Source organism: Impatiens glandulifera, chromosome 7 (assembly GCF_907164915.1).
Source record: "Impatiens glandulifera chromosome 7, dImpGla2.1, whole genome shotgun sequence".
Lineage (NCBI taxonomy): Eukaryota > Viridiplantae > Streptophyta > Magnoliopsida > Ericales > Balsaminaceae > Impatiens > Impatiens glandulifera.
In genome coordinates this window covers 3,158,556-3,175,134 of record NC_061868.1, presented here as the reverse complement: position 1 = coordinate 3,175,134, position 16,579 = coordinate 3,158,556, and the positions used below count along the sequence as shown (strand labels likewise).

The window sequence follows — 16,579 nt, the reverse complement described above, 5'->3', positions numbered from 1 at the left end:
CAAGAATGATCCATTCCAGAAGTTATGCCAAGAGTGTGGCATAGTTCGACACTTCACAGTTAGAAAAACACCACAGCAGAATGGAGTATCGGAACGTATGAACAGGACATTGGTGGAGAAAGTTCGATGTATGTTGTCTAATGCTGGGTTAGACAGGAAATTTTGGGCAGAAGCTGTGTCATACGCTCAACATTTGGTAAATCGCCTACCATCATCTGCACTTGGTGGCAAGACTCCATTAGAGGTATGGTCTGGAAAATCTGCAACTGATTATGACTCTTTGCATATTTTTGGTTCTGCTGCATATTATCATGTAGTTGAATCAATGTTGGATCCACGAGGAAAGAAGGCTCTTTTTATGGGATTTAATACGGGAGTTAAAGAATATCGCCTCTGGTGTTTGGATGCAAAGAAAACCATTATCAGTAGAGATGTTACTTTTGATGATTATTCAATGTTGAATAAGGTAACACCAGACAAAGTTGATTGTACTCCGCGACAGGTGGAGTTTGAGCAGATAAAGATAAGCCCAATAATTAGTGACTCTCCGACGATAGACGAAGAGTTAAATGAGGAAGAGGTTCCAACCCAAGAACCTTCAGAACAAAGTGAATCAATTGTTGTTAATAGGCCAAGACGAGTTATTCAAAAACCAGGTCGGTTTGTTGACATGGCGGCCTATGCACTTCTAGTCGTAGATGATGTTTCATCCACTTTTTCAGATGTCAGTCGAAGTACTGAAAATGGGAAAAGGAGAGGTGTTATGGAAGATGGGATGCAATCTATTCAGAAGAATGAGACATGCAAGTTGAGTCATCTACGAAAAGAGAAGAAGGCTATTGGTTGTAAATGGATCTTTGCTAAGAAAGAAGAATTTCCTGAAAAATTTGATGTTCGCTACAAGGCAAAATTGGTAGCTAAAAACTACGCTCAGAAGGAAGGAGGTGATTATAATGAGGTACTTCCTGTTGTTAAACACTCTTCCATTAGAATTTTGTTGGCCTTGGTAGCGCAGATGAATTTGGAGCTAGCTCAACCAGATGTGAAGACCGCAGACATACACGGTCATTTGAACGAGGAAATCTACATTTATCAACAAGATGGGTTCAAAGTTGCTGATAAAGAAAATTGGGTTTGCAAGTTGAACAGATCATTGTACAGGTTGAAGCAATCGTCGAGACAATGGTACAAGCGACTTGATAAGTTTATGATGGAGCACAAGTACACAAGAAGCAGATTCAGTTCATGTGTGTATTTGCGCAAATTGCAAGATGAGTCTTACATCTATATACTCTTATACGTTGATGATATGTTGATAGCATCAAAGAGCCAATATGAAGTTGACAAATTGAAGGCTCAATTGGGTAAAGAGTTCGAGATGAAAGACATGGGGAAAACCAAATCTAATGGTTTAGATTTGGTAAACACATTCCGCGTTTGAGTCGGCGCTGAAGAGCGCCAATTGGAAGCACTGAAGGTTTATTTTTTAATATTAAAGATTAGTATTTGGATATTGTGCCAAGGTGGAGATTTGTTGTTTTTGGCACAATTAGAATCCCACATCGGAAGATGATGGGAGTGAAAGAAGTTTCTTAGTATATAAAAGAAACTATATTCACAATTAGCAGAAATCCCACATCGGAAGATGATGGGAGTTGGGGAAGTTTCTTAGTGTATAAAAGAAACTCTCCCCTCTTTGGTTTATTGCACCCAAATTTGTATCTCTTCTTCCTTATTAATTGATAGCCTTAGTGCTCGGAGACGTAGGCAACATTTTGGCCGAACTCCGTTATCAAATTCTGTTAGTGTGTTCATTCTTTTGTTTTCTTCTTTTGTGGTTCTGTCAAGGGTTTTCCCCAACATAAACTTTGTCAAAGGAGTTTAACTAAAAATGAAACCGATCCAAACTGTGAGGATCTAACTTTAAAAAATGAGATAATTTATGTCGCCGTAAACTCAATGAAACTTAAGATAGAAATAATATATATAATATCATTCAAAAATTTAATCTAAGAAAATATTTTAAATCTTAAATATTCATTTTTAAAAATCACAATTGATTTATTTTAACAATTATTTACTCAATTAAAATATACCAAAAATATCTTTATTTTATTTTTATAAAATTTTCAATATTACAAAAATTATAATAATTCAAATAATTTATTTTTCATTAATTTGTTTTAAAAAAGAATCTGGTGCAACCCAAATAAGGACGGGTGCAACCCGAAGCTTCGAACTTCTCTGGGTTTCTTCGGATCGCATCGCCAATCGCAATCGCAATCGCAATCGCATCGCATCTCTGAACTGCCATATGATATCCGACGAGGTATTTCTTCTTCTTCTTCTTCCATTCAAATTGCATACCCAGAGACGGACGGCTGCGCCTGTATATATTTAAAGCATACAAAGCTGATTCATTTATTGGGTATGGTTTCACTCTCTCTTTCCTGCACTCAACCAAATTTACTATGAATTAGGCTAATACAAACAACATCAATGAAGATTCGAGGTAGTTTAACATACCCAAAGTGACATTTTTCTATACTCAGGTTTCATGGCCACTCATTGCTCTATTTTTACTTCTTCCTTCATCTCTTCTCAACGTTTTCACTACCCCCATCGTCTCCGACCACCGCCCAGACCCTCTATTCACTTTTGCAGATCAATTAATTGTACTTTAGATACCTCTGAAGCCGATGAAGAATCGAATTTGAAGAGAAATCGATTGGATTTTATTAAACTTTCTGTAACATTAACTGTTTTATCAGCTTCACTACCTAAGCCCTCATTAGCAGCTAAAGTATCTCAGAAAAAGAGGTCGGCAAAAAAGGTTGAAGCTTTATCTCCCCAAGAATTTGAAGCATGGACGAAAGGGCTTCCAACTGTGGCAAATCGATTGGCTTATACGGATTTATTGAATTTGAAGAGAGATGGAAAGCTTAAACACATAATTAAGCCACCTGGTGTTGGTTTAAAGCAGCGTCCTGAGGTTGTTCTTGCTGTGTTGGAAGATTCTAGTGTGTTAAGAGTAGTGCTGCCTTCTGCAGAGACTGATAGGAAGTTTTGGGAATCATGGGTTGATTTGGGGATTGATTCTCTTTGTGTGAATGCATATAGTCCTCCAGTTAAGAGTCCAGAGATTCCATCTCCATATTTGGGTGTTTTGGGTAAGATTCCTTTATGGATGCTTTCATTTTTAAAGCCAAAGCAGCAGTCAAAGATGGGTTTGGAGATGAAGAAGATGAGGGAGGAGTTGAAGAGGACGAACAGAGAAGAATTAGATGCAATGAGACGCGAGAGGGATATGATCGAAAAGACAATAAGAAATCAGAGGAAAATGGATGAGAGAAAGAGGAGAAGAGAGGAAAGGAAGACGAAACATGAACAGGCTTTGCGAAGAGCACGGATTGTTTCTATGAACATGTCAAATGTCTGGTCAAACTTAGCTAGCGATCCCAATGTGACAACCGTGGTTGGATTACTGATTTTCTTTTTCTTCTATAGGACAGTTGTTTTCAGTTATAAGAAACAAAAGAAAGATTATGAGGACAGGTTAAAGATTGAGCAAGCAGATGCTGATGAGAGGAAGAAGATGAAGGACTTAGAAAGAGAAATGATTGGTATGGAAGATGATGAAGATGAACAAGAAGGGGAAGGGGGTGAAGGCGAGCAAAATCCTTACATGAAAACGGCTATGCAGTTCATGAAATCTGGCGCTCGTGTTCGAAGGGCACGTAATAGGAGGCCCCCTCAGTATTTGGAGACAGGTGTAGATGTTAAGTTTTCAGATGTAGCTGGACTTGGAAAAATAAGGCTTGAGCTTGAGGAGATTGTCAAGTTTTTCACCCATGGTGAGATGTATCGTAGAAGAGGAGTCAAGATCCCTGGTAAGATCCCTCATCTATGATGATATTGTGCATGAATTTCTTGATTTTGATCTTTGATATTATGATTTAAAATTGGTATGTTCTTGTTATTTATGGTGTCTCTAACTTTCAAATAGTTTTGAAATTCCACATTTTAGAGCAAGACCAGTGTGTTATTGGCCCATCACGCTTTTGCTGAGCCACTTCTGATTCATGAAGTTAATTACATTTACATTATATTAACTACGTGGAATCAAAATGAATACAATATGAATAAAACCTCAAAGAAAGATGAAGTCCCAAAACACTTCATGCTCCTTTCTCTCATCATAGTTTATTCCTCTATACAGTCTCCGTGTTTCTTTTTTGCTTCCCTTTTATTTGGTGCTCCTAACAATCTCAACAATAATTTGCTCTTGTTTGCTGAAGCATTCCTTGTCATAGATGAGTGTTCTCGTGGACAATAATTTCCCTAGTGCATTTTTTTTATTATAAAAAGTAGAATTTTTGTTCCTTGAAAGAAAACAAATGGTTTCCTTTGATGATTCCTATCAGGTGGAATACTTTTATGTGGCCCTCCAGGGGTGGGGAAGACATTGTTAGCAAAGGCTGTGGCAGGTGAGGCAGGAGTGAATTTCTTTTCTATTTCCGCTTCACAATTTGTAGAAATATATGTTGGTGTGGGTGCTTCCCGTGTTCGAGCACTCTACCAAGAGGCAAAAGAAAATGTAAGTTCTTTTTACTACCTGCATTCTTTGTTAAATCTTGTTTGACATCTGACATGGTATATATATATATATATATATATATTTTTTTTTTGTTTTCTAGGCTCCATCTGTCGTATTCATTGACGAGTTGGATGCTGTTGGAAGAGAACGTGGTTTAATCAAGGGTTCTGGAGGGCAAGAACGTGATGCGACTCTCAATCAGGTGATTTGGGAGTTTCTCCGGTATATTATTTTGTAAGTTTTAAATTTATGTTTCGTTGTTTTGTACATTTTTTCAGCTTCTTGTGAGCTTGGATGGGTTTGAAGGAAGAGGGGAAGTTATTACCATTGCTTCAACCAACAGACCAGACATACTTGACCCAGCACTTGTGAGACCAGGACGATTCGACAGAAAAATATACATTCCTAAACCTGGACTAATTGGTCGGATAGAAATTTTGAAGGTTTGTTTTTTTTATTAGGCCTTGTTTGATGACCACTTATCCCATCAAGTCAATCACTTTGTCATTCAAATAACTAAACTACCCTTGATTTTTTTATAATATTTTAAATATTAAATACAAAGGATATTTTAGTTATTGAACCCAAGATTTATTACAAAAAGTCAGTACTTCAAACAAGCTTTTAACAGGTCCATGCTCGAAAGAAACCAATGGCTGAGGATGTGGACTATATGGCGGTTGCTAGCATGACAGATGGCATGGTGGGTGCTGAGCTGGCTAACATACTCGAAGTAGCTGCTATTAATATGCTTCGCGATAGTAGAACTGAGGTAACTGATTCTTTAGCTTTGTATGTTGATCGATCCATGGCCCCATATGGAAACACTTTTGTGTTGGAAAAGTTTCCAAATACATAATAATTTTGGAAGCGAAATTCAATCTGAGACCAAAACATAAGTGTTTCCAAATTGGGGCCATTATGCCTCAATTATTTCTAAGGAACAACAACGATGATGCAGCTTACAACTGATGATTTGTTGCAAGCTGCCCAAGTCGAAGAAAGAGGTATGCTCGATAGAAAGGAGAGGAGCGTTGAAATGTGGAGGCAAGTTGCTCTCAATGAAGCAGCTATGGCAGTAGCAGCCATGAATTTTCCAGACCTGAGGAACATTGAGTTTGTATGTTCTTTCTAAAAAATCAGCTAAATTTACTATGTTTCCTTATTAATGGGTTTCATCTTTACTTTTGGTTAGCTTAATATTTCCCCTAGAGCTGGCAGGGAACTGGGTTACGTCCGCGTGAAAATGAATCATATGAAATTCAATGAAGGATTGCTCAGGTGACAATATCTCATCTCTGATTTTGATTCTTATGTTTTTACCCTTTTACCCCGATGAATTATTCTCACAATATGATGTTAGTTAACATTAAAGGAATTCTTAAGAACACACCTGATTAATTAAAGAAATTTCTTTAATCCATTTGCAGTCGTCAATCTGTATTGGATCATATTACTGTTTTACTGGCACCTCGTGCAGCTGATGAACTATGGTTTGGTGAAGGTCAGGTATGAAGCTAGAGTCCAATAAATTTTAGGCTGTTTTTAAATAAACTGAAAATTAAGTTACGATGAATGCTGAATATTGAATTTTAAGCGTTTGAGAACTTAGTGTTCAAAACACAAATAAAAATATATAAATTTTTAAGTATTTAGTTTGTAAATTGATTTGATCAAATGTGGAACCAATGTTGGAAAAGCACTTAAAAGATTATTTTACTCTTGTAATGACTTAATTTGATTATGTTGTAGGGTTAAAGTTGTGATTTTGACTCTTCCTAAACTACCGAGTTCAGTCTTTCATAGCTTAGATTTTTACAAGATTAAGAGTTTTTTTTACAAAACTAGTATTTGGTTCACACTTTTTTGCAGTTGAGCACAATATGGGCAGAAACAGCTGATAATGCGAGGTCAACTGCCCGAACTCTTGTACTTGCTGGTCTTTCTGACAAGCATTATGGCTTAAACAACTTCTGGGTTGCTGATCGGAATAGTGTAAGTGCAAATGGTGCTAAATTCTTTTTCTATTCCTCAAATGATTTCAAATATGGAATATGAATGGGTGATTTGATTGATTAATCAGGACATTGATGTGGAAGCCATGCGGATAGTAAACATGTGCCACGAACGGGTTAAAAAGGTATCAACTACAAGAAGCAATACCCTTTAAATCATTTTAAATGTGTTTAATATATCGATTATTATATGCTAGATCTTGGAGGGTAATCGGAAGCTTGTGGATAAGGTGGTAGACGAGTTAGTTGAGAAGAAGAGCTTGACCAAACAAGAATTCTTTCACTTGGTCGAGTTACATGGATGCTTAGAACCGTTGCCACCTAGCATCGTGGATATCAGAGCTCAGAAACGAGAAGAGTTTCAAAAAATGATGATGAACCTCAAAGAGACAACTATTGTTGGAGGAAATGCATGAGAAATGCATGAGAAGAATGCTTAACCGCGATCCCATCAATCTTAGCCGGCTTTTGATATTATTTTTTCTTTAGCTTTCATTTTGTGGAGTTTGTCGAGTTAGGTTCTCTAAATTTAATTTGTATGTTACTATGTTTATTGTATGGATTAGAATTCATATTAGATTGGTATCCTCTTTGAGAGATAATTATGTGAATTTAGACTAGAAACAATAGTTTTTTTTTTTGGGATTATCCACATAATTCAAATTTCATGATACATTACAATGAAATAATAATATTTGTTTGCAAAAATAATATGAAAATGTCACATGTGAAAAATATGATTGGGTAGAATTTGATGATGGGGGAATTATTTCATAAAATTAGGTGGGCCTAATTCTACAATATTTCTTAGGTGACCATAAAATCTGGCCTAAAGCTTTTGGGCAATCCTTAAAATTTTCCTCTCATTCTTTCTCTTGACTACTATCTCATACCAAATTGCTTATTAAATGCATATTGTTTGACTTTTTGTTGCTTAAGAGAAAAGAGATCTCTTACTTAAAATTACATATAAATTATGCCATCCTAAAAAAATTGTGCCCATTTGAGAGCTAAACTTGGGTTTGTAATTGAAAACATAAAATTATAATTTAGGGTTTAAAACTTTCTATCAAATTAATTAATTAATTACTATGCCGACACGAAAACACCGAACATGAAAAACTCATATTAGAGTAATGTATTGTTGATTTTGGGTCGAAATCAGATCGACATATTTAATCTGATTAATAAACATGTCAAAATTGGGTCGACCTTAAATGACTCAAAGTAAACTCGTCAACCCGTTTTATAATTTTTTATGGTAGGGTTTTGTGTTTACCAATTTTCACTCACTCATTTTCTTTTATAGAAATTTCTGTAAATGGATTTGTAATTTAGTTTCATTGTTGTGTTGATGTCATTTTAATTTGGAAAAAATGTGATATTAATTATATCGGGTTGAGTTTAAGTTAAGTAAGGTCAATTTAGTCGGTTCAAGTCAATTACAAATAAATAAGTCAAATTCATGATAAGATTTTTGACCAAAATTACTAAACAAATTTAATTCAGTTAGTATCACTTCATCCGCTAATATGTTCATCCCAATCCCAATCCGTCAATTCAAACCCGACCTGAATTGTAACCATGCTAGTTACCATGTCGATTAAGATAACTAAAATGGTAAGGACAATCTTAACTAAACAAGCAAGTTATTTATTCTAAGTAGAGATCGAATCTGGACCACAAAATCTGTGAAGTATTATATGTGAAGTCTCTTTGTGATATTTGGAGAGATGTGTGACAAAACCCAGAAAAATGAAAGAGCATTAATTAATTGATCTTTGTTAGGGCATATTCAATAGGAAAGAAACAAATACAGATCACAGATGGGGTCCTTCTACCTTAAATGGACTGTTCCATCATAATTACTTCCCTCTTCCTCATGCCAGAAATTAATAATTCAATAGAAAAAATTATTATTATTAATTTATATGCCAATAGCTCATAAATAAATATAAGATTTTAACTTTGTATAAAATTAAAATGATACATTGTCTAGCTTACAGGGCTTATTGAAAAATATCCTCAAAATTAACTAGTCTATGATCCTTAGTATGTCCTGTTTTTTTTTTTTTTTTTTTTCCGAATATGCATTATTTTTTATTGCGTTCTCTAGCTAATTTGTCTACTTCGACAATATTTGTGAGTTGATACATTTTTTTCAACATTTTATTTTGTAACGAGTCATTTCTTTACTAGTTATGTAAACCTTTAATGTTAATTTTTATATTTAATTTAAATCATAAAGAAAATTAAAATAAGATAAGGTTTGTGTTTAATATAATGCATTTGAAGGCTATTTTGGTGTGGATAAAATCTCAATGAAATTTGAACTTCTACCAAATATGTGGACTTTACAATTAGGTGAGATTTCACATTAGTGATTATTTTACTATAAATCTATATTATAAAAATATGAAATTAGGTCATAAATCAATCAAATTATAAATTTCATTGAGGTTTTATCTAGATATACACTTTTGTTCAAGTTCAATACCAAACATTATTTGGAACCTTTTTTTTACAATCTATTCATTTGGTATTGCACAAATTGAATATTGACTTGAGTTAAAGTTACTATAAAATAACTTATTATCAAACTAAAAATATATAATTTTTATATTAAAAATTGGTATTTTAATATAGTAAAGGTTATGAATTTTATTTTCATTTAAACACATAAATTGAAGTAAAAGTCAGTCTAGTTTTTTGAATTAAAAAAAAAAATACTATTATTATTTTATTTCATTGTTTTTCTAAACTCATTATATTATTAATTTTTTTTGTTTTCATGTAACCTTGAAAAAAGGATAAAACTAATGTGATAGAGCATATTCAGTGCCGCACTCCAAGAATGATTTTTATTTTGTTTGAATTGTCAATTTTCAAAAAAGAAAAGTAAGTTAATTAATTTGGCTTCTTTCCCATTTATTTTCATTGATTTTTTTCAAACTTATCTTTTGTCCATCATCAACGGTTATATTATATGACCAAATCAAAATCGTCTCTCTCTCAACGTTACAATTTTTTTTTTTTTTTTTTTATTTATTTTCTTTAAAATAATATTATTGAAAATATTAATTTATTTTACTAGTAAGTAATTAACAAGAATAATTTTTTAAATGTGAATTGAGGCTCCTTGAAATATCCTAACCTTACCATTTATATATAAAAAATAAAAATTAAATGTCACTTATTTAATTATCTAAATTAAAGCTAATAAAATTTTGATTAAAAATTATAAATTTTAAAAACAATCTGAAATCTCAATTAACATAATAAAATATTCACATTTCAAAATTCAACCTTTTATGAATATTGAAAAGGGATATTTTGATTGTGTTATATTATTAAGTTAAATAAATAAATAATATTGTTATTTACTTTAAATAACTTTTAAATATATAATTTTTATTTAATTAAGTGAATACAATTACATAATATGAATATATGATAATCAAACATGTAATTAAGCATACACTTTAAAATAGTAAATAATTATAATATTACTTTCACTAATCATATTAAACTATTCAAAATCAAATAATAATGCTCCGCCGCGGCCACTGCCGCCGACGACTCATCACAGCTATTAAAATAAAGCTCCGATTCCATCTCCGCCGTCCACGGCGGCGGATACACCCAAGAATCTCCCAATCGCAAATCTTCTTCCAATTTCGGCAATTCAATTATCTCTCCCAATTGATCATGATTCTCTTCTTCCTCGGACGAAATCGAAAGATCCTCCATAACCGCCGCCTTTGCCGCCGCCGCCCGGACATCTTCCGGCGAAATCGACGCCGGACGGGGAAGTGAATTTGCTAGATGGGGGAAATTAAGGACTGCGGATTCACCTTTTATGGTTATTGCAGCGACGTCGTGGGCACGGGCTGCCATTTCGGGTGTCGGGTATGTTCCTAACCAAATTCGGGCTTTTTTTCGTGGTTGTCGGATCTCTGAAACCCATTTTCCCCAACTTCTCATTCTTACACCTCTGTATTTCGGGTGCTTAGTACCGGTTTTTGAAGATATTTCACGGGCTCTCTTTAGTACTTTTCCTTTCGGGTTATGGGTCGACCTGGTAGATGAAGAAGATGAAGATGAAACGGTGGCTGAGCTTTCATTTCCATGATTTCTTGCCATTTTAGAGAGAGAGAAGTAATTTTTTGTTGATAAGAAAGAAACCAGTAAGGGGGTTTTGTAGAGAGAGAGAGAGAAGAGGAGAGATTTGTCACTAGCCGTTTATTGTGACACTCAAACTACCAAGAAGACTAATTTATATATATATAATATAAAGTGGGTATTGTTTTTTATGAACATTTAATGTCAACTGGATTTCTTTCTTTTTATCATGATAATAGATTATTAGATTATTTTTGTATAGTTAGTTAGAAAAAAAGATAACTAAAATAACAAGTTTATAATTTAGAGGTTGAAAACAACCACATTAAAAGTAATATACTGTAGTTGTGACTTATGTCATTGTTATGTATATCTTAAAATGGTTGTATAATTGATTTATTAATTGGGTATAAAAAGATGACAATTTGATTAATCAACGTGAGGAAATGCGTTTATCATGTTCATCTCATTCTATTTATGATAATTTTTTGACTAATATTTTTGTTCAATTTTAGGAAATTTGAGTGTTGTTATATATAAAAAAATTGTTATTTTTTTTAATATTATATATATTGTAAGATATGAAAATTTATATTATTATAAAGAAATAAATTTAAAATTCTTATAATAAAAAATAAAAAATATATACTGATGATTTTATATATTCAATATATTTAATTGTGTTATCAGTGTTTGTGATAGAATCGAGATGAAGTCGGGACATGAAAAACACCAATATCATAATCGGTCAACTACAAGTCAAATATAGAAAAATCTATCTTATGAATAATTTAGATTGAAAATCCCAAGACAAATATAATTAAAAGAGAACTTTATATATTGTGACTAAATCTATTATAGAAGTATATTACCATTTAAACTACATCATGTCATTCCTTTATATGTTATAAAATTCTATTATATTTATTTAATGTAATTATGAAAGTAGATTATAAAACATTTTGAGTTTGAGTGAATATGGAAAATTATATTAAACTAGCATGAATCCCGTGCATTTGCACGGATGAGAATATATATAAAATATTATTTATTTATAAATATTTTAGATAAAATTAAGTTTCATTTTAAACTTAAGATTAACTTATATTTATCCGTTCGACACTCACTTAACCCCTCAATTGACCATCATCTTGTGACCTCACACTTTCTAATACTCGTCAAATCAACCATTAATTTCAACCTCACACTCGACAAACTACCCACCACCCGACCTCCATCTCGTGACCTCACACATTCAAATGCTCATCACACCAACCTTTAATTCCTACCTCACATTCGACAAACAACCCACCACCCGACCTCCATCTCGTGACCTCAAACTTTCAAATGCTCACCAAACCAACCACTAATTCCGACCTCACACTTTCAGATGCCCAAACCAACCACTAATTCTGACCTCACACTTTCAGATGCTTATCATTTGTTTAAAAGTTGCGCCACCATATATTATAGTCAAGAATACATCGTTGAAAATATAAATTTGCATATTTTGGGATTCGAAAGTTGGTCTTCCACATGAAATGTGAATACTTAAACCGCTAGATTACTTAAGATTGTTGAAATAATTTTATTATTTTGTGTATGCATATATATTTTGTATTTAATATTTATTAACAATTAGTTAACCACCACCCGACCTTCATCTCGTGATCTCACACTTTTAAATGCTCGTCAAACCAACCAATAATTATGACTTCACACTCGACAAATCACCCACCACCCGACCTTCATCTTGTGACCTCACACTTTCAAATACTCGTCAACCCAACCACTAATTCCGACATCATACTCGACAAACCACCCACCACCCAATAATTTCGACTTCACACTCGACAAACCACCCACCACCCAATAATTCCGACTTCACACTCGACAAACCATCCACCACCCGACCTTCATCTTATGACCTCACACTTTCAAATGCTCGCCAACCCAACCACTAATTCCGACATCACACTTGACAAACCACCCACCACCAAATAATTCCGACTTCACACTCGACAAACCACCCACCACCCAATAATTCTGTTTCACACTCGACAAACCACCCACCACCCGACCTTCATCTTGTGACCTCACACTTTCAAATGCTCGTCACCCAACCACTAATTCCGACATCACACTCAAAAAACCACCCACCACCCAATAATTCCGACTTCACACTCGACAAACCATCCACCACCCGACATTCATCGTGTGACCTCACACTTTCAAATGCTCGCCAACCCAACCACTAATTCCGACATCACACTCGACAAACCACCCACCACCAAATAATTCCGACTTCACACTCGACAAACCACCCACCACCCGACCTTCATCTTGTGACCTCACACTTTCAAATGCTCGCCAACCCAACCACTAATTCCGACATCACACTCGAAAAACCACCCACCACCCGACTTCTATCTCGTGACCTCACACTTTCAAATTCTCTTCAAACCAACCATTAATTCCAACCTCACACTCGACAAACCACTCACCACCCGACCTCCATCTCGTGACCTTACACTTTCAAATGCTTGCCAAACCAACCACTAATTCCGACCTCACACTCGAAAAACCACCCACCACCCGACCTCCATTTCGTGACCTCACAATTTTAAATGCTCGTCATACCAACCACTAATTATGAAATCATACTCGACAAACCACTGACCACCCAACCTCCATCTCGTGACCTTAAACATTTAAAATTTTGCATGTTCTGGGATTCGAACCCTGATCTTTCGCATGAAATATGAACACTTAAACCGCTAGACGACTTATGATTGTTGAAATAATTTTATTATTTTGTGTATGCATATATATTTTGTATTTAATATTTATTACCAATTAGTTAATTTTTATATTAACATAAAAATTATTTATATTATTATATATATGATGAGTGAAAAAATGTATGATAAAAAATAAAATGTATTTATATAAAATTAATGATGAAAACTAATATAATATATATATATATATATATATATATATATATATATATATATATATATATATATATATATATATATATATATATATATATAAAAGGTAACCAATAAATATAAAATTATGAAGGTAGGTGCATTTATAAAAATATAAAAAAAGTTATTTATATTTATATATAAATAAAATAAATATAAAAATTATGAAGTTAAGATTCATTTATAACCAATTTTTTTTTTATATTTTGAATTAATATTAATATAGATAATGTTTTAGATAATATCTGATAATGAAATATATATTAAATATAATATATATAATAATAGAAAAACAAAATTTAATTAAGAAATGAAGAGGAAGGAGAGAGGAGAGAGAAAATATTTAATGATATAGATTATATATGGATTAATGTGGTGCTTGACTTTATAGATTATTATATATATATATATAGATTGTTATTATTAAATATAAAAATAAATATGTTATATAATATCATATATTTTAATATAACATTATTGATAAAAAAAATATTTTATATTATTAGTGAAAAAAATATAAATATTTATTTAATAAGAGAGAGTAAAAAATATTTAATAATTAAATTAAGGGAGAAAAATATATATATATTAAAAAAGAAACTTTTATATATATATATATATATATATATATATATATATTAAGAGAGAGAAAATAATTAAGATAAATAATTATTAGCAAAGAGAGAAATTATGAAATAAAGAGAAGGAGAGAAGAGAGATAAAATATTTGATAATGTGGATTATATATCTAATGACGATGGATTAATGTGGTGCATGTTGACTTTAAACATTATTATATATATATTGTTATTATTAAATATAAAAATAAATATGTTATGTAATATTATATATTTTAATATAAAATTATTGATAAAAAAATATTTTATATTATTAATGCGAAAAAAATATAAATATTTATATGGTAAGAGAGAGTAAAAAATACTCAATAAATAAATTAAGGGAAATATATATATATATATATATATATATATATATATATATATATATATATATATATATATATTAGGAAAGAAATTTATATATATAGATTTGTTAATGATGGTGGAGAGAGCGTGTGTTGCACCTCCAACATTTTAAATTAAGCGTTATTAGATATATATAGATTAGGTGAGAAAAGATATATATATATTATTATTATATATATGATTAATATTTATGAAAGAAAATTGTAATTTTATATGGTAAAATAATTTGTAATTTTATGATGAGAGTACATTAAAAATAGATAATAAAAAAACAATTTATTTGAATTAAAAAATTTAAAAAGTACAATCTAATTAATATATATATATATATATATTTTCACTAAACAAAGAATCAAAATAATAAACCGAAAAAAAGTTTCTTATACAAAATTTATTTAGGATCGCCTCTAGAATTGACGCCATCACCAAACCTTCTCCCCTTTCAAAGATGCAACCTTTATCGTTGTTATCTGAAATTTTACGCATTTTCCAATGTAATTGGCCAGAATCGAAGGATTCAATCGTGCTCAACAATCCATGGGGACTCTGAGTTGAATATTCTTGTTGAAGTTGAACTTTGTTGATGTAAGATTATTTATAAGTAGAAAAATATTTGGGTGGAGAAGAAAATGAAAAGTCTGATTTAATTGGTTAAATTGCAAGATTTTATAATTAATATTTAATACTAAATTAATGAGAATTCATGTTGTTGTGGGAGTTTTTATAATTAATATTTTATTATACGTTTTTTTGGAGGTATTATAATTGATATTTAATGAAAATTTTGAATTAATATTAATATAATTTAATTAAGAAAAATAGAGAAAGAGAATTATAGTGAATTTTTATTGTTAATTTAATAAATCATATTAAACGTTATTATATATAAATATAAATAAATGTTTATTAATATAATAAAAAAATATTTTATATTATTAGTGTGAAAAAAAATAATATAAATATCTATATGGTAAAGAGAGAAAAAAAATATTGAAATATATATACATATTAGGAAAGAAATTTATATATATATATATTAGGAGAGAGAAACTAATTAAAATAAATAAATTAGGAAAGAGAAATTACCTGATTTGTGAATGATTTTGGAAAGAGCGTGTAATACACCTCAAATATTTTAAATTAAGCGTTATTAGATATATATAGATTAGTAATTAGTTAATTTTTTTATAACATAAAAATTATTTATACTCATAATGAAAATATTAAATATATATATATAATAGAAAAAATGTATAAAATACATAAAATTATTGATGAAAAATAATATAATATATAAGGTAACAAATAAATATAAAATTATGAATGTAAGTGCATTTATAAAAAAATTGTTTATATATATATATATATATATTTAAAAAATTTATGAAGGTAGGTGTGTTTATAACAAAATTATTTATATTTTGAATTAATATTAATATAGATAATTTTTTAGATAATATATGGTAATAAAATATCGTATATATATATATATATATATATTAATAATTATAATAATAATAATAATAATAGAAAACAAAATTTAATTAAAAAAAGAAAAAAAAAAGAGAGTAAAAGTTAAATTAAGAAAGAGAAATAGATAATTAAATTAGGAGAGAGAAATTATCTTAATTAAATTAGGAGAGAGAAATTGCTTTAATTAAATTAGGAGAGAGAAATTACATTTTCTTTAGGATGATTATAAAGAGAGCGTGTTATGCACCTCAAATCTTTTAAATTAAGCGTTATTAGATATATATAGATATATAGATTAGGTGAGAAAAGATATATATATATTATTATTATATATATGATTAATATTTATGAAAGAAAATTGTAATTTTATATGGTAAAATAATTTGTAATTTT

At 30.9% G+C, this 16,579-nt stretch overlaps 2 protein-coding genes across 2 annotated transcripts; one reads left to right on the top strand and one right to left on the bottom strand.

Moving 5' to 3' along the window:
• Window positions 1-2,231: 2,231 nt before the first annotated feature.
• On the top strand, window positions 2,232-7,306 carry LOC124944508 (probable inactive ATP-dependent zinc metalloprotease FTSHI 2, chloroplastic). The gene is made up of 12 exons (XM_047484775.1): window positions 2,232-2,428; window positions 2,553-3,890; window positions 4,425-4,597; window positions 4,698-4,799; window positions 4,876-5,040; window positions 5,229-5,369; window positions 5,559-5,717; window positions 5,793-5,878; window positions 6,028-6,106; window positions 6,470-6,592; window positions 6,681-6,737; window positions 6,810-7,306. Exons 2-12 carry the CDS (start codon window positions 2,558-2,560, stop codon window positions 7,026-7,028), a joined length of 2,637 nt encoding a protein of 878 aa, XP_047340731.1. The 5' UTR covers window positions 2,232-2,428; window positions 2,553-2,557; the 3' UTR covers window positions 7,029-7,306.
• A 2,700-nt stretch (window positions 7,307-10,006) lies between these two features.
• LOC124944510 (dehydration-responsive element-binding protein 3-like) lies at window positions 10,007-10,854 on the bottom strand. Its single transcript, XM_047484776.1, has one exon. The coding sequence runs from the start codon at window positions 10,753-10,755 to the stop codon at window positions 10,132-10,134; it is 624 nt and encodes a 207-aa protein (XP_047340732.1). The 5' UTR covers window positions 10,756-10,854; the 3' UTR covers window positions 10,007-10,131.
• Between the last annotated feature and the right edge of the window lie 5,725 nt (window positions 10,855-16,579).